This window comes from Sebastes fasciatus, chromosome 15, assembly GCF_043250625.1.
Source record: "Sebastes fasciatus isolate fSebFas1 chromosome 15, fSebFas1.pri, whole genome shotgun sequence".
Taxonomy (NCBI): Eukaryota; Metazoa; Chordata; class Actinopteri; order Perciformes; family Sebastidae; genus Sebastes; species Sebastes fasciatus.
The window spans coordinates 14659339-14679202 of NC_133809.1; the positions used below are offsets into that span (position 1 = coordinate 14659339).

The 19864-nt window shown below is 40.3% G+C and overlaps 2 protein-coding genes across 5 annotated transcripts in view; one reads left to right on the plus strand and one right to left on the minus strand.

The window, feature by feature from the left end:
• Window positions 1-19864, minus strand: part of klhdc2 (kelch domain containing 2) — a 214670-nt gene that overhangs the window by 125821 nt on the left and 68985 nt on the right. The window lies entirely within an intron of this gene.
• Window positions 1-19864, plus strand: part of LOC141783536 (protein TUNAR-like) — an 80075-nt gene that overhangs the window by 41529 nt on the left and 18682 nt on the right. Inside the window, exon 1 of one of the 3 annotated variants that reach the window (XM_074660909.1) lies at window positions 2840-3211. The exons of the other annotated variants lie outside the window; for them this stretch is intronic. Coding sequence (XP_074517010.1) covers window positions 3185-3211 — 27 coding nt within the window. The 5' untranslated portion in view covers window positions 2840-3184. Of the gene's footprint in view, window positions 1-2839; window positions 3212-19864 lie in introns of those variants that run through there. 3 annotated transcript variants of the gene reach the window in all.

Below are 19864 nucleotides of genomic sequence, written 5' to 3' on the forward strand. Positions count from 1 at the left end.
TGTATGCCTATCAGTTCTTCCAATAAAAAGGATCACAAACGTTGCTTTTCCGTGAGCTTCAATCGACTTTAATTTACTTTTAACACGCTGCTTTCGGTGCAGATGTAGCTACAGTCAATAAAACCTGATATAAAGCGTGCCACTCTCCTTTCACTGCATATAAACATGTCTGTTGATCCTGTGAGCTTCCTGTTTGTGAAAACATCCTGATTTATCCCCGTGTTTGAAGGCCTCAACAATTTCCCTATTGGACTGTGTTTAATCTCTGTGAGAAGCTGCAACACAGTTTATTGAGGTTGTGCCATACGTGATTTGAAATGGTGGGAAACAGCCTTTTAATTAGATCTTGGTTGAAAAACATTGAACCTAAGGGCTAATTTATGCTAACTGAGTGCTTAAAACTAAGCATGTTAACTGTGAATGTGTCACTCCCAGGAATTACAGTAATATCCCAGTGAGTCATTTACATATTCATTAAAAAATGGCAAGACACCTAAAATATCACCCGTAAAGATCAACATAAATGTACTGAACCATGACAAACTACACAATGCAATGCAATAATATTGACATTTGTGTGCCTGAGGCATTATGACTACATATTAGTAGTTCTAAATGACACATAAAGCTACTGTAATACAGAAGTTAATAAAGAAGCTGGAAGATTTCTTCTGAGAAGCTGGAAGTGAAGCTGTGAACTGAAGTGAGGTGAACTCCCCCACACCGGAGGATTGGACTGGATGTTGTGTATGCCTGCTCAGCAAAAAAGCAGACATGGAGGATGGATTCTTAACTGCTGATCTAGGAGATCTGCTTCATCCCCTCCATGGCAGAGGTTATGGTAAACTATATAAAAAAAACACACCACAGGAACAAACTTAGGATGTTAACATGAGCTAGGATCCATTAGTATTTCCCCCCATAACTCCAAGGACAATCACTGATTGTTGTTGCCAAATATCGTACAAAAAGCCAATTTCTTTCTGAAAGGACAAAGAACTTTGTGTTTGTGTTCGAGGGAAAATTATTAAGTTTAAGATTAGAAGGGAAGACAATAGTCTGTCTGTGATACTTAACCCAAAGAAAATTTAAGTGCAATCTGTCTGAGCTCTTTTGTATGTAGACTATGGTGTTACTCAACCATTTTAGTATTCACAGTGAAGGCCGGGGTCACTATTAAACAAAATCACTCCTCGTACTGTAAGAGCTTGTTAATTGGCTTTTTGAAGAGGCTCTCCGATGAATAATAGCAGCATCCTTTATTCTGCAGGCCTAGTTAATTCAAGAATGTGTCATTAGTTTTAGGTCACGGGTTTTCAAGCCTCGGGGAAGGGCTCTGGAGAAAGAAAGCTCAAGTGCGCACGCTCGCACCTTTGACATCTGCTCATCAGCAGATTTAATTTACCCGAGAACATCTCAATCACACACCTGTTGTGTTCCTGGATGACGTTGGAAACACAACTAGGTTTATTTCTCGCAGTCAGTATCAGAAATAAAGCAAACCTGATATCAAAAGGTCAATGATGCACCATGGAAATGGATTTTACCTCGGCAGAAGAAGTGTACTCTCCATACAGAAGTTTAGAATTTTTGCCAAGCAAGCGAAAAACAAAAAATAAGCTATGGCTCCTTTGACCCCTCCAGGGTGCCTACCTAGCTACAGTATATAAACCAGAGGTGCCTATAGTGCTGCCCAATTCTTACAAAAGAAAACAAAGACCCGAGCAAAAGCAGATAATACTCAAAACAAATAATAAATTGTCTATTACAGGGAGTAAAGGGCCTTGCTCAACCATTTCTAACCATCTAACTGAAAAATATTGTGTCAAAAAACAAAGATGAAGAAGATTTTAAACCATTTCTGAAGTTGCGACTATGACATATGTCCATGCTCAATTAGTATGACATGAATCCAAATTACAGTGGGTAACATCTGGTGGCATCTAGCTGTGAGGTTGCAACCTCTTTTGTGTGCCAAGTGTGTAGAAGAACTACGGTGGCCGTCGTGAAAAGGCGAGTGGCCCTATTTAGAGCTGTTGTAGGAGTATAGCAGATCCAGAGTGTGTGTGTACGTGGGAAGTGAGTGGTGAAGCAAGAGAGAGAGCGGCGGCAAATATGTGTGAGCGAACAAGTGAGTGGAGAAGACAGAGTTAGTCTAGCTTGGAGAATATCAAGTGAATGTACAGTGGAAGTTGCAGTTTGTGCAGAAATAAATGGTGCAACTCCTCAAGGTTTCCTGGCAGCTGAGTGGAGTGACGGTTGGTTAAATCCGGAGCGATTAACGTTATCGACTCCGGCCCAAGCACGAAGAGTTAACACAGCGGTTTGTCAGATCTGGGCTACTGAAATATGGAAACTCCTGCTCGCTATGTAGATACTGTATAAACGGCTCATTCAAAAGGTAACAAAAACACAACGATTCTTAGTTTCAGGTAATTAGACACTAAAGAAAACATACTAATATTCTATTAAATTTTGTATCAATAGATCTCCCTTAATTGTTACACACTGTTACTTTCGATTATTTTATATTTCATTACAAAAATCTATATTTCTTAAATATGTTGTCATCCCTAAACTATGAAAAAAACAGCCCCAGGTACACAGGTAGGTAGAGTTGGTAGGCGTGTATACTCATAAATGTAGTGTACATCTCAATAAGAAGGTAATAGTAGAGAAAAAAAAAATGATTTTAGAGAAAAGGCTGAATGATAAGCAAATAGTCGAGAAAAAGATACAGAGACAAAGAAGAAAGAAAAACAAGAGAGAGAGAGAGAGAGAGCGAGAGAGAGAGAGAGGTTCCATGTGACAGTCCAGCTCCTCCGCCTCCTCCTCCTCCTCCTCCTCTACCTCCCTCTCTCACTCGCATGTTGTCTCTCGCATCCTCATCTCTTCATTTCTCCGCCTGCTCAGCTTCTCTTCCTGTTTTTCTTTTGTCACACATCCCTTCATTTTCTCCTCCTCCTCCTCCTCCTCCTTTTTATTTTCATTCTTCATCTTCGACATGCTTCTCCTCACGTGAAGTCCGCCAACTTGCAGACAGACAGAGCTCTGTGGATGCCGAGTTAGAAAAATAATAAAAAGAAAGAAGGCAAATGCTCCATCGGAGGGAATAAAGAGGAGAAAGAGAACTACGCACGTTTGCATCTTTCATTGAGTGCCTTGGCTTGACCGGAGCAACAGTATGGATCTGTCATTCATGGCCGCGCAGGTGAGACGTCTTTCCTCCACATCTGCACACAGATGTTCGGCTCGTCCCAACTTTTTTATTACATTTGTCCATAGATTTTATGGGCGTGGCCGGTCAACAAGTTCATGTGCGCTTCGACTATTCTACATTTTCAATACATTATGACTGAACACTATTAATCAAGATGTATGTCATCATAATTTAGTTCAATTGGAAAATCTATATATATTTCCATATTGCTAATGGCACTTATCCCCCCTATAATATTATTGTAGTGGTCTTTTAAAATAGTTGATGTAATCATCCTTTATAAGTTTATTAGGCTTGTTGTATTTAAGGTGATGTCTGACTTGGACATGATGTACCTTGGTGTGATTTTGTATCAGGACTGTGTGTGACAAAAATGAAATGAAATAAGTGGGAGTTTTAATGATGCTCTTTTATTTGATTGTATTTTTGCAGTGAAATGACACCAGTTTGATTGGACCTTGTGGCATATTGTATTACTTGTGCTTTGCATATTAATACATTTGAATCTCAATTGTCTTAATAGAGAACATTGTTATTGTGCATCCGTTTTTGACATGTGGTTTGTTTTCATTAGGAGCTTATATGTATACATACATACAGTATATGGCAGGCTATTATTCCCTCCCCTCTTCCTCTCAGTGTCTGGCTGCTTGTGGTTCGTCTGGTGCCATCTACTTTGCCATTTTCTGTGCAACTGCTATTAAAAGGGTTGGGAGCATTATCTTTGCTGCCAATGGCTGTTCCTTCTGCGGGCCAGACTAAGCCAAATGCTCTCAAATCTTTTTAAATCAAGAACCCCCTAAATAGAAACGCATTGGAGCATGGAGCCATCTGAGAATACATTTTTGTTCAATGTGATTGAAATAGAGGTGGAGTAATAACAGTGGAGAGACCTGACGCCAAAACAGTCAGCATATTGTGCAAACTTTTAACCAATGTTATAATTCTCATTACACTGGTGATACCATGTCTTCGAGGGCTATATGTGCTCTTGTGCTTCTAGAAACTTTGGTTAGGTAGCAGTGCTCGGGAACCAGGCGTACAGCAGCTGACAGCAGTGGAGGAGGCAGACTGCTGTCAGCCTGTTTATGTGGGCAGTCAGTTACTCATATTCACAACTGGGAATGGTTGAATACCAGTGTTTGAAAGCACTCAGCTGGAGCTGGAGACTCTGGTGCTGATGTTTCTTCTGTCCTGACTACGCATGAGGATGCACAGCTACGCAGCGAGCAAAACAAACTAGTCGTCAGTAAAAGTGGAAGACAAGGAGCTCTTTTGAATCTTTATTGCAAGCAATTGTGAAACTGTGAAAACAATATTGGACAACACATTTAATGATAGGTATTACAAGAAAAGAAAATAGAAACCGTAAACAAGTGGTAGACCAAATGTATAGTAAAAATGTGGTTGTGCAGTAACAGGGAAACTAAATTATCACCAGTGAAAGATGCAGTCATCTACTGATTATTTTCTTGATGAAACTGATGAATCATTTCCGTCTATAAAATGAAGTTGTGAAAGTGCTCAGAGCAGATGGTGACCAAACAAAACGTCCCCACCAACGTCCTGCTCTGTTTTAAAGGCTGGCCCACACCAAAAGATTCTTCAAATCTTAAAAGATTTGATAAGACCCCACGCATAACGACATGTTATGTTAAATATAACAGTTTTGTTCCTATAGTGTGTGGTGAGCAACGATTTGGCAAAAACAGAACACCACACTAATAGCTTTCATTTATGAACAACAAGAGTCCCGACTCTCAAAACCAGAAATCTCGCGAAATCTCTCGCGATCAAACGTGGCCAAACATGGCAGAAGACGGGCAAGACGAATTAGCGATGTTATGTTTTTGCACTTCTTTGTACTTAAAATTCACGAAGAAAAAATAAAAAAAGTGGATGACGTCATGGAGACATGTTAAACTAAAATGGCACTCGGAGAGCGCAGACCTCCGCCCCCCCTCTCCGTTCAGCTTGCGCCATCATCCACGTGTATTTTTGTTTATGTTGAGATCAGCTGTACGTAGCGGAGCATCGTAAAACACTTCATTCAAACTGGACAGAAACAAAATAAAACTCACCTAAACCGTCGTCGTTACTTTTCCAACAATCACCAATTGTGCTTTGGTCGAACTCAACTGTAATTTAACCGAGTTTAAAGTGAAAAAACGCAGATTCTACAGTTGTTCCCCCCCAACCCCCACTCTCTCTTTGAAGGAAGAAGGCGGGGTCATGCGTCATCAACGCGTCATCAGTTACACTGTGCATAAGTTAAACGGTCTAAACGGTCTTAATGTTCTGGCTGATCGTAATGCTTAAAAAAACCAAATGGACAAACCAACGCCGGTGAAAACATAACCTCCTTCCTAGGCCTTCGGCCTTGGCGGAGGTAATTAACACTCGTGTTGTTGCCACAAATCAACAAGTTGTTCCTCCATTTCTGAGGTCCATCATACTACTACATTATGCTTTGTGTTTTGCATTAGATCATGCATTAGCGGTTGTTGTCTTTCCTTCAGTCAGCTTGGTTCTCAGTTGGCTATCGTTCTTTCCCACGTGACTGCGTTAGCGTCAGTGTCTGTCCTCGAGGTTCCCTACACACACACAACAGGATATCTGATCATAAATATTGAGCATGTTTAATATTTTAGGATTTGAAATCGGTGCGGCCAGGATGGACTTCCGAACTGATGACACCACAAGAATATCTGGAAAGATAATCTTTAGAACCATAAGAAAATTGGGGCTTTGTTGACTATTGTCTGGCAAGGGGAAATCGGGCCCAAAATTGGCTTGATTCTCATGTAATGTGCCCCGCATAACGCAGGGCTGTTAAGAAAAGCTGGTGATAAAAATGAGCCACATGTGAGCCAGACTTGAGCTAGACGCGGGCCAGACTTGAGCCAGACTTGAGCAACGCGAGCAGTCCATCATCCAATCCACACTGACACCGTCTTCGCCGTCTGTCAGCAGCAGCTCCTGGAGAGCTGAGTGGACAGCGGCTGGCTGACTGACAGCAGAAATTTACTGAACCAAAATAGTTTTCATGTCGGCTCCATGGCAAAAAACTAACAATGTTTATGTATTGAGTCATTGATTTTATTTCCCCGATAGTGAGTGAGGGGAGTCTGCCTGTATTGGAACAGACAGACAGTCGCCTTGTTCAATCAATGTAGATACGGTTAATAAGTTCAAAACACATATACAGCTGGATATTATGTGTGATTTAATCAGCTGTCTATGCAGAATACGCTTCACTAAACGCAACAAAAACAGACTTGAAGCATCAAAAAAAGATGGTTACGGAATTAGTGTTGATTAATACATTGATACACGGTTGTTATGATGGAAGGTGACAACTATTTAGTGCAAGAAGTCATAACTTAAATTCGGTTTTGCTTCCAGTTCCCCATGAACCCTATCACATCATATTTATTTCTGGCTGCTCTTCCAGTTCACCTTTTTGCCCTGGCATCTATTCACCTCCTCCTAAAGAATGCAGCCCTATCAGAAAGCTAATGGCTAATTTTGCTGAGGTGAAATTCAGTGCCCTGAGTCACTCTGTAATGGTGACTGCGAATGAAGTCAGGCAAATGTCCCTGGAGTTTTGAAGATTGACTTCACAATGGATGATTTTTTTGCCCATCCATCTCAGCGTAGCTCTGCCGCCTGCAAATCATTGGACCTTCGCCATCACTTTGTCTCTGAAAGATGACGGATGCCGCCATAACTGTTCTCTCCTAAAGACAGGGAAACTTTTTAGAGAAGTCCAACTCAGAGGAGCTGGTTACTGATTTTCTCCGTGTTGCAGAGGATGAGGAAGAGGATGTACTGGTTGTTATTGCTGCACACATTAAACTCATTAGTGGTATATATCTTTCAGAATTGAATTTCCTAAAGACCGTGACGTTCAGCAAAAACACATCCTCCAAGACAAGAACATGCATCGTGTGTTATACCATAATTGGCCGTTGTTTCGCTGCCACTCTTTTTTTATTAAAATCATTTTGTACAATATCACAGAAACATGCTAAATAGCTCTCTGCAGAACAATGTGTGCGCTTTTGTGTTTGGCGAATGATTTGCATTTGGCAGCGATGCCTCACTGGCTTGAAATGAAAAAGGCCATACTTCATTAGGCTGAAAGTGGTGGCATCCTCAAGCATTGCAAAACATGGATTAATAGGTGACAATCACGGTGAAGCTTTGGAATACTAATCAGAGGGCAATGAGGCGATTTCTTCTTTATCTTTACAAATAGACTGAATTGCGAAATGTTTCAGATAAGTTCCCTTAGCTCCTTAGATATGGATATTAAGATTTATTTTTAAATTGCACTCACTTATACATTTTCTTCCCCAGACCAACTACTGTGAGTGTTAATCACACCGTGTACATCTTTGCACCATTTGCAGATGCTGTCGAAATGATCAAAATGGCAGATGTTAAGGCATACAAAAATGAGCCCTGGTTACTAACTGATGTTGAGGTCAAGTTTGATGTGTTGTAGACAGGCTCCGGAGCCATCCTGGGCATTTTGCCAGTCTCACACTCGCTTAAGCTGACAGATCTGCCACACAGGGCAGGGAAACCCTTAAGGCTCTGTCTATCCAGCACACAGTGACCCACTGGCCTTGGCCTTTTACATGTACACACGTGCATGCACGCAGAGACCTTTTTAAAAATGTACTATTGTGGCAACATCTGATCCCCATGCGTGAAAAAAAGCCACAGAACTAATGTCAACACAGAACTCTCTATGTGTATTTTCTTTCCATTACTTACATGTCTGGACAGTTAACTCTTAAATGAGATGCTATAGGTCTGTTTCCATTAGCCTCTTTTCCGCCGCAGGAACTTTCCCCCGGAACTAGGACATTTTTGAGGAACATTGCTTTTTGACCGTAGGGACCAGGGTCTTAATGAAGGTAGGGGAACGTTTTCCGGGGACATTTTAACCCCAAAAAGGGCTTGGTCGGGAGGTAGTACTTTCTGAAAGTAGGGAACTTCCGGGCTGGGCTTTGCATTGATGACCATCGATCATCAACTCGTGTACCGCTTCATTCATAAAACAAGGAAGTACTCTAGTATCGATTTAGGACCATTTTAGGAAGAGGGGAGACTAGTTCTCTTTCTTTGATAACATTAAAAGTAGGGCTGTCAATCGATTGGAATATTTAATCGCAATTAATCGCATGATTGTCTTTAATTAATAATGATTTAATCACAAAGTAATTGCACATTTTTTATCTGTTTCAAAATGTAGCCTAACTCAGAGGGAGATCTGTCAAGTATTTAATACTCTTATCATCATGGTAGTGGGCAAATATTCTTGCTTTATGCAAATGTAGGTATATATTTATTATTGGAAATCAATTAAAAGCACAAAACAATGACAAATATTGTCCAGAAACCCTCACAGGTACTGCATTTAGCATAAAAAATATGCTCAAATCATAACATGGCAAACTCAAGCCCAACAGGCAACAACAGCTGTCAGTGTGTCAGTGTGCTGACTTGACTATGACTTGCCCCAAACTGCATGTGATTATCATAAAGTGGACATGTCTGTAAAGGGGAGACTTGTGGGTACCCATAGAACCCATTTTCATTCACATATCTTGAGGTCAGAGGTCAAAGGATCCCTTTTGAATATGGCCATGACAGTTTTTCCTCGCCAAAATTGTTTGGAGCGTTATTTAACCTCCGTGCGACCACCAGCAGCCCTCGTCCGATGTCATGTTGCTTTTTCATACCTCAGCGGACTAATTTGCTTAATCTTTGCAGGTCTTTAGACCGTGGTGGAAACACTGACAACAATGGGCTGAAGGAACCTTTTAGTTCCTTGAAAAGTAGTCCTGGGTCTAAAATTACCAGGAGCTTCTTGCTGAAAACCTGTTTTGTCTTTTCACGACAGGACATTTGCATTTCTCATTACTCAATTAGTTATTCAGTGAAGCTGTGGCTCTCAGTCATTCTACCGAACAGGGTTGTCAATCTCTGCTTGTGTTAGAAAGGACAGATGAGATTTACAGCCTCAACACAAACAGAGCTGTCTGTATTTACCCACAACAACAGGACCATGAACAGACTAGACCGGCAAATACACTTTGGTTCATTTTGGCGCCGTGATAGGACAATAAGAGCCAGAAAGTCAATAAGAGCCAGAAAATCAATACAATCAGAGTAGATGATTTTTAAAGTTGTCCTGATGTCAGCTCCACATGCTCATGCCGGTTACAACAAGCATGTATTTGTAGTTTGCAGAATTATTTGCAAAAGCTACTTTGATGATAAGGTCAAAATAAAACGATTGGACCAAATTAACTGTCATATAAGTGACATTATGATCATAGAAAGGCTGGCTGGATATGTAGCAGGAAGACTTGTTTGTGCAGCGCCGCCCCCTGATATGAAGCCAGATATGGAAATGCGAGTTGAATAGTTCACAGATGAGATTATTTTCCTATTAAACACAGTTTGCAAGAAAAGCCGGCGCCACAAGGCCTATATCGATACCATCTTTGTTCTCAATTGCATCAAAAATTCAATTACATAATCATGTTATCTTGCTGTGTATACTTCACGCCCGGACTGTCCCTTTTAAAAAATAAATCTCCCGGTCTCTATAGTGGAGGCTTATTTGAAGTGTGTAATAATGGCACACCAGCCTTTTCATCTCTAGGAGTTCATTTCCCCTCTGGTGTTTTGTCTGCCTTTTCAGCAATTGTTTTTTATATAGTGAAAACTTGCAACAGCCCCAATTCTCAGCCTTCTTCCTCTTTTATGACCCTGCAGTGTTGTAAACAGGTCGAGAAAACAACAGTTACCTGAAACCAATTAGAAGGAGTCGTATGCACAAGAATAATCAATGCTTTTAAATACACGAAAAGCAGGTGAATCTGTCTTTGTTAAGTCTGTTTTCTATTTTTAGCAGCTTCCCCTGGAAAAGACGATTTGAAGCCTTTTTGTTTCGGTGTCGTTCATACTTGCTTTTTCTGCACATTTTATTCTTTCATTTATTCTATCATTGTTCAGAAGAATGTTAAAAATCAAACCACAGTGAGCGTGAATTAGTTTTTCTGTGTGTAGAATATGAATGTGTGACTTCACAGCAGGAGCATTCAAAGACATAAATAGGCTGCGAAGGGCCAGTATGCAATGCTAAAAAATAGACCTTTTTAATGAGGAAAATGTACTGAAAGCCTAAAAGTGATGAAGATGTAACTCTGCTTTTCACAGCAGGGTCACTTCATGGTTTACTTGAAGGATGTACTGCATGAGAGAACATAATACACTGGAGGCAGGAGCATTCAGAACAAACAATGTTTTTGGTCAGAGGTTTGTTTTGGATGACAGGTTTTTACGTCATCCTTCCCATAATCAAACCAAAGACTCACTAAAAAAAATAATGGTTTAGGTTTTCTAGTTGTTGCTGATAGTGGAGAGAGTCGGTTTAAATTAGCAGCACCAGGTTCAGTCTCTTCCTGTTAAAGAGAGAAATCTTAATGTTCTCATTGGGAACAATTGAGTAACCACCAGGAAGCTGCTGGTCTCTATTTTTGGCTCTGATAACGGTTGAACAGGCGACAAACCTTGTAAACAAATTGAACGTTTGCTTCCCTGAGCAGCGATTGTCCAATCATAACTTAGCAACCGTAACTAAGCACGGCAGGCCTGTCAGTTGAAGCAGTGTAGGCTACGTATGCCAGAGTGAAACTCAGTAGCCTATATAAAAGGTTTAGAAGATTGTTCATTTGTGCAAAAATGTAAAGAAGGGATTAAACAGTGTTTGTCTGTGTTAGCACACCAAACAGCCAAAATCATTATTAAATATAGCACTACATTCGTCATGGTTATTCTTCATCCTAAACATAGACTGTATATAAGAAATGGACGTAGTCACCGTGACGTCACCCATTAGTTTGTGGGGTGCCGCTTTGAAGCCTCGAGTTCAGCATTTTGGCCGTCGCCATCTTGGTATTTGGCCGTCACCATGTCTTTTTTTGCAAACAGAAGTGACACAAGAGGGCGGAGCGGAGTACAACTGAACGCTGAATTTTTAGGCGGCCAAAAAGGGTTACAATTAACTTTCATGAACTGAAAACACACTGTGAAAGGGTTGAAAACATGGACAACTCCCTGACCGGACAACGCCGTGGTAGTAACCTGTCAATCACAAGGTAGCCACGCCTTAAAGCATACCCTGCTTTATCGTGTATTTGACTCTAAATGGTACCACAATTTACAAAATGACCATCATGCTGTATTGAAGATTTGAAACTAGAGATTGAGAGCATAAACTCATGTTTACAATGTTTACTGAGGTAATAAATCGAATGAGAAGTAGGCTCATTTTCTCATAGACTTCTATACAATCTGACTTATTTTTGCAACCAGAGGAGTCGCCCCCTGCTGGCTATTAGAAAGAATGCAAGTTTAAGGCACTTCTGCATTGGCTTCACTTTTCAGACAGGAGATTGCCCACTGATCCTAAAGTTAGTTTTAGCCACAGTATTTTAGCACAATATCAGTTACATAGCCAACTAGTGCATATTTACGATCTCTTTACAGGGTTCTCGTTTTAAAACTCGCTAAGCTAAGCTTAATTTGCCACCTAAATATAGCAGATAAAATCTGTTAGCGTCAGTTGTCATTTCAGCCTGAAAAACACTTAAAATAACTTTTTGATGGGGTAAATCTGACATCATTTTCATTGTGCCATGCAAGACCAGAGAGCTTGACAGCTGTAGCAACCGTAATTAAGGGCAGGGCTTACCGATGTGTCAGTTACTGGTTAGATTGAGTGGCAGTTGACAGAACACAGTGATGAAAATTATGCGACTCAGCTGCCACATTACTGTACGTAATTTCCCACTGTCTCCATGCTATCTTAGCTTACAGCATGTTTGGGCTGTAGACACAAACATCTCCCAGATGTTTTGCACCTGAAATGAGTGATTGCATATTGAAAGAAGACCCGGGGAGAATGAAAGGGAGACTTAATGGACTATGACAGCCAAGTATGAAGTAATAACATCTTTCCCTGATAGACCTCACCCCCCCCTAACTGCATGATGCTTCCCATATAACTGTGCCTGTGATATTCAGCAGGTATGAATTATGTATTCCCATATAAATAATCTATTCTTAACTCATCCTGAGATAATTTCAAAGCAGCTTTGTCCTCCTGTATTGATATATTTCTGCAGGAAAATGATTTGGGGTATAACTCGGATAAATATTGACTCATCCTGTTCATCTTTAAGCTCCATGCTGACGTTTTTGCCATTGTAGCGCACATAAAATTAAAATCTGAATTCAGCTCATGAGCTCATTTTAATGAAAAGAAACATGGGTGGAAATGATGGGAGTTAAACAGTGTGTGACTGCTTTGCCTTTGTGAAGGCTGGCAAAATGCTGAATGGCAGCAGCTGATTACACACTATCAGGGAGGAAGGAGAGATGAATTATGATTGTAGTTAAATATCACCATGGCTGCCGTAATTCATCGAGATCATTATGCTTTTTTTTTTTTTTTAATCATTAGCATGCTAAACAAAGTAATAAAACTATATGATCATGTTATGTAGTGAGTCTCCAGCGCAGCTTTTCCAGCTTGCCAGGAGATGTCAATTTTTCATCCCTGGGTGCAATTTCAGTAAATTACCCCTGTGAGTACAAACAGAAAGAGTGGAGAGCACAAATTTATCAGACATAATTTTAAAGGGTTTTTTAGATTGGTTTCCATTTTTGGACAACAGCATTTCTTGCACAGTTTTTTTTCCACGATTTATGTCAGTTTTCACCCTGAGCTTTAAAGCCCTAGTGACTTCAAACAATGCCTCTATATTAACACCAACATCAACACCTGCTTTTGATTTGATCACTGGGCCTTACACTTTGAGTCTGACCTTGGGGTTTTTCAAAGAAAGCTGCCCTGAAACTAATAGCGTTCAGGCAGGCCTTTCTCTCCTTCTTTCCCTCTCACTCACTTCTAGTTCAATCTGCAAAGAAGATGAGGTTATATCGAACATAATTTAACTTTAATCCCCAAAAAAAGACTGTTGTCCTACGAGAAAAATCTTAAATGTGAAGTACAAGGCAGAATTTAAGGTTTCTCAGTATGTAGCCGCAGCTCAGGCAGGACTAATTTGACTGTATCTACACAGCATCTCATTATCCTGGATTATGCGATACCCTTCCCCTGAGATCTCACTCACTGCATTTCAGTCTCATAGCTCATTTGTGTCAAATGCATCTGATTATTCGGCTACAAATGGACCAATTTCAATTTCCCCGCTGATGAACTCCTCAAAAGGTAAATTACACCCCTCCTCCGTGCTGAAGTCTGCTGCTGATATTTTACCCCATCAGATTAATAGCAGCTATTTTAGTCATACAATAGCAGCCTGGCTTAATGCTCCACAGCTCTTATCATGTTTTATATGAAGCAAATCTGACTGCGAACCTTCTCATTTTGGGTGCATGCAACTTTAATGTCCAGATGATGAATCAGGCACTTACGGTACAGTCGGTTGTATTACGTATGGAAATCATTTGGAATGCCCGCTGGTATGCATGAGCGGTGGAGAAGTACACTAACTTAGATCTTTCTTAAAATGTTGAATTTTTTATGGCGCTTACAAGTAGTTGTGATTCAATTCGCAGCCAGAGCTTCAAGCCATTGTTTTTGCAGATGCTGCAATGTGTATTGAGCTAAATAGGCCTACCATAATGTTGTGTTCACCACAGTTTCAGTCTTAACAATACACCAATCTCAGTAGTGCATCTATGGTCTCTCTCTGTTGGTGTTGAGTTTCTACCCCTGAGCTATTTACAACACATTACCTTATGAGGTTTTTACCATGATTTCCTGCATTTTGCTTATTAAGCTTCTCCATGTTGCAACCTGTAGTGCAACACGACACTCTGGTTTGCACCTCCATATCCATTTGGGCTTACAGCTACTCTGTAAGCATTACACAGCCCCTACAGGGTCAATGCTGTGTTGGATTACCATTTACCTACCTGTGTGTAAAAAAAACAGTCAAACACTTGTATCATTTAGAAGCAATGACATTGTTTATTGCAGCAATTACTAATCAGAGACTGAGAACACGTTGTAATTGATTAATTTCACACCTGGGAGTCTTGTTGGCTTTTATGTGATGCTCCTCCCAGCCAGTTTACACACAAACACACACGTACAGGCAAGGCTGTGTGTCGTGACGCCCACCTCATTGCTCCCTATCCATCTCACAGTGTGAACGACACATAGATCTATTTATTTACAGCTGTGATTTATGGACAGAAGGCTCGAAACAATAAACAGCGCCTTAAAGAGTGTGTGCAAGTGTGTGTGAATAAGGATTTTTTTCTTTGCAATATGATTTGAGCTGTTGCGTACATGTGTTACGTCACATTATTCATAAACTCTTCTTAATGTCTCACACTGTACATGCACACACACACTATAAATACATGGACACACACATACTGTAAACATCATATTAATTCAAGACTGAGGGCATGCAGAGTGAGGGAGCACATGCTGAGCGGTTACAGTATCTGGAAACACTGTAACTAGGCCAACATGGCACCCGCGTGACAAATTCATAACACCCCCTCCTCCCACAGGGAAAATACATACAGCAACCATTCATAAATGCTGATGCCAACCTGCAGCGGTACATACAGTACTGTAGCAGCTACACCGGTACAGGCGGTGAGATGCTGAGCAGTTGTGTTGTCGTGCTGATGGCAATTTAGACACTGAAGAAACACTAGAGTCGATCATGGCTTCAACAAAGACAACGGGCCTTATGCAAGAACATTTCCTCTTCTTATCCTAAACCTCTCTTACTCGTTTCTGTTCTTAGTTGGATTCAGGAAACTCTCGTAACTGAACAAACTTGTTTCTGTGCTGTTTGTGGGCAAGTTTCATTCACAAAAATGTTGCCAAAGAGTAACAAGACTCTGTGAATTTGTGGCTAAATTGTTATACAAATAGTCAGTGGTCATACCTATAATGCTAAATCCAGTGCTACATGTCCACCAGGTCCGGTGAGGACACGAGGGGATGCGCTGCTCCACTCAACTGGCCGTTCAAGCGTTGACGTATCGTGAAATGCACCTGATTAGTCCCTGGTTTTCTGCTTGCCGCTTCAAACAGGAAACAACATGGCGGGCTGTTCGTAAACTTTCTGTTATTCCGTCTAAACAATCCACCAAAGTCTACGTCTGAAAACATTTAGCGATTTAAGTGAGAGATAGGCTCTGCGGCTGCTGAATCGCGTTTCATTGTAGAACTAGATCGCATAGTTTTAACAGCTTGGGCCACGTTTCATGAGCCGGACGCGTCGCGCTAGACAGGCTCATTTGCTTTTCATTTTGAAAGAGCAACGGCCTATGAGGAAACTCCATTCCTCGGCTGACCAATCATGTAACTTCAACGCTCAGTCACTCACTCACTCAGTGACAGACTTTTGCGTTTGTAGGGCTGGCCCTCTGCGGTCCAGCCAAAAAGAAGAAATTCCCAAAGCAGAGCTTCAAGTCCTGCCTTTGAAAATCAGCAGCTAAATAATGTTTCTAAAGCAAAGCGGTCCATGACTAATGCAGTATGAGAGGTGGTCATGTGACAGATATTAGAGGAGAGAGAACATTATAGCCTACAGTAGATTATGTTACACTGTTGGTGCTACAAATGATGATACTGGACAGCGACCTGCATAAAGACCCCGAGGCGGGTCAGAGTCAGAATTTTCCCAACAACTACTGATATATACGTGCTTGTATGGAGAAATAAGCAAATGAAAGTAAAAGTGAAGTAAAATGGCAAGCCATAGTGAGATCATGATATGGCAAAAAGAATATTACTTAGTTATATCTTTTATTTTTGTTAATTTCTGTATTATATTTAAACTCTAAATTCATTCAGATTTAGGCATTATGATTTCAGGTCTGCTCAGTTGTTCATGAGACAAGAGGTGAATGCCACAAATGATCTTAAATCACTTGTATGTACAGAGTACAGTGGAACAGTATTGGGACTGAAGAAACTTTATCATAGAGGCTGAGATAAATATGTATAAATGGCCAGTGAAAAAACACTGGCTTGTTACAAATGAACCAAAAGGAGTAAACATGACTTAATAGTTAGGAATGCACCGATACCGGATCGGATATCGGGCCGATACCGACTCAAATAGCTAGTTCGGATATCGGTGACAATGGGGCTGATCTATTCAATTCAATTCTATGTTTATAGGCTACATATAATATATACTGGAATTTTAATTCCTTAATAAGTTTTGACCAATTTGTTGCTGCATTAAAACGGTTTACATCTGAATTGTTTTAAATTTGAAGATTTTTCACCAAGTTGTTGATGTACGATTTATTATTTTAATAATAGATAACAATTCACTAAATTTACATCTATGTATTTATTTGTCACATTTTGTTTTACAAAGTTCGGAAAGCAATGTTTAAGTCAAGCCTGATGTTGCCTTACACATAAAAGAATGATCCCAGTCACTTCCACACAGCGAGGCATACAGCTTTGTTAATTAAACGCTGGTATCAGATCGGTACTCGGTACCCAAAGCCCAGGTATCGCTATCGGGACTGAAGAAGTCGAATCGGTGTATCCCTATTAATAGGACTGACAGGTATTGGACAGGTTTAGGTCATCCTGCATCCAATTAAGCAGTTTTTAGTATGCATCCCTACTTTTGAATATGCTTAAATGTGTCTCTTTTCCATTGTGAATAGAAATATATACTCATAACCTGCTTAGAATTAGTATGGAAGTGGGATACAGCTTTAACAGGGGGGATAATTAGTCATGTTTCTCCATAAGATTGACAGTTTGTGACGGCAGCTAGCAGGCTATTACACAAGAGAGGAACAGAACAAGGGGAAAATAATTGTAAGGGTGCTTTTATATGTAAAAAATAGAGTTAAAAAAACAAACAATACAGGGATAAAGGCTCTGAGGAATTGAAACGTGTTATGCTTAATTTATATTTGACAGGAAGAGTGATGGTTCAGAGGGGTCTGCAGCTGGAGGTTTGCCGAACAGGTTGACGCAAACACACTGTGCACAACAAGAAAGATTGCAGTGTTTGATTAGCTGATCAGAAAAGTGGAGGGATTTTCATTAATAACCACCCTACAGTACATCTATTCTGGTGATATATTCCACACACACACAGGATTATAAGAGTATAAAGAGAAGTTAGTGGAGAAAGTTTGCTGATACTGCTTAATGAGTGATGTAGGTCTACTAAAAGGTCCGCTCTGTGTTTGAATCAAAGTTTGCATTTTGGGAATTTAATAAAAAAAGAAGTTGTCAAACTATACCTCTAATAAACAAACACTGAGCAGAACAATAAGCACCTAATTACGTCCAAAGTGTGTGGGCATGTTAACTTCAATGCATGTTATATGCAAGTTAGAGTGAGAGAAATTCCTTCCATCTGGCTATCGTTTCTGAATAACTCCTGCTACCTTTCATTCGCATTTCCCAGTGGAGTTATCTTACTGTACAGAAAGACACAGCCCTACAGTACAGTGTAAGTCGCTGTGGATAAGAGCATCTGCCAAATGCTATAAATGTAAATGTAAATATTTCATGGTATGCGGGGTCATGCAGATCACTTTAACTCTGGAACACAGAAATTAATCAGTCATGATATTAAGGAGAGAGCTGCAGAAATATGTGAATACAAATTGCCTAGTCAGAAAAAAAGGATAAAGACGCTGAGGAAAATGCAGATGCTGTTAGCACTGTAATCATACATATTACATGCAAGCCATAAGAAGGTGCAAGAGTCAGCAGTAAGGTTTCCTTTTAACCATTGTGTAAACCTCATAAATTTATCAGAAAACTTGTGGGGTTTTTAAGGCAGTTAGGGGCCTGAAGAACGGGTCCATATTCACCCGAGGTCAAAGGACAAGAATAGGAGAGAAGAAAAACTAAGGTGGAGAAAAACAAGCAGAGTCTGTTATCTGATCATCAGTATGCAAGCTAGCTACATTGAGAAGAAAAAGTTGTTTAACTACTTAAAAATTGATTTTAAAGTTGACGATAGGATCAGGATGTATTAGCATTGCTATATAATTCCTTGATGCAACAGGCCTACGTTTGGCTATGTTTCTTAGGTGAAAGAAACATGATCGAGTCAGCATCCTAATGTGAGCATCAAAACTCACTCTCACACCGAGTGAAGGTTATCGGGAGCAAGAATCAGGACTTCAGTTTTATATGCCTTTTACTGCAGAAAATGATTTGCCATCCAGTTCCTAATTTCATGTAAACAGTCGTTCAGTATAGAAATTTTATGAGGCTCATCAGGTTTAAAGGAAAAATACAACTGGATGTCATCAGTGTACAAATGATAGGACGTTTATGAAACGGGTCCGTCTCATATGGCAAGAAGGCTGAGACTAATGTAAAAAAAATACATTTGTGGTCCCAGACTCATAAATCCTTAGAGACAACAGGTTCAACATCTATACCATGTGTAAAACAAGGTCCATTGTGCTCAACTGTGTATTAAGGGCCAGATACACGTTGTTTAAAATCGAAGGACTCGATGAGATTGAGAAATTCAGAGGCAGTATTACATGTAGTGTCATCTATATGAAGATTCAAATCTCCAACCACTAGGACTTTGTATAGCTTTATAATAGATAGATAAAGGTCTGCAAAGTCTTTCTGTCAAGAACATAAACTCCATACATTCATTGCAAAACATGTCATTCAGGATGAATGAAAGATGAAAGAATAAAAGCCTGGTGTTTGTTTTAAGTGGTCTTTCCCGCTTTTTTTCTACCTCACTAGCGTCAACATTGCAGTCAGTATAGGTACAGACTAAATGCCTTTCACATTATCGTGTCATTCATACGCCTTTTTGGGGGCGAACAGGCTGGGTGTTGCACTTCTTGAGGAGATTACTTTTTGGCCCACCTAAGATGAGGAGTGACTCTGCTGTTCTGAAGTTATTGCAGCCTTGGGGAATGAGGAAGGAAAAGATTTGAGGCCAGCCATAACAAGGTTAGAGCAGAGAGAGCTGAAAATAGATGGTAGACGATGACGGAGTGAGGTCTGGGACCCAAGACTGAACCATGACCCGGAGGCTTGGTTGGGGTTGGAGGGGAGTGCACATCTCTTTTGGGCCTTGTAGAGTGCCAGGCTTTGAAGCAAGTTTTCGTAGGTGGTACTACAACTTCCGTGTCCGTAAAGTGATGCCATTTGGCCCAAAAATACTTTTTCCCATAGACTTGCATTGGGAAAAAAATATTCGGACGAACCGCTTTTTCAGCGGACTTCCATCTACAGAAATATATGTTTGACCAATAAAATCTTTTCTTCCAATGGATGTCATAAAAAATATCCTCGTCATTCTGCATTATAATTAGCCATGTATTTCCGTTTGTTGCACAGAGAGAGTGTATTTTCCGAACAATGAGCGTTTGCTTTCGGGGTAACGGACGGTCAGACAAATGGGCTTTTTTCGGATATTTTTCAGACTATTGGTGTTTCGGACTAAAAATAGGCAGTCCCCTTCTCAACACCCAATAAAGTACGAAAAACACAAATAAAGGCTTGAGATCTCTCAGCAGCTGGGATACAAT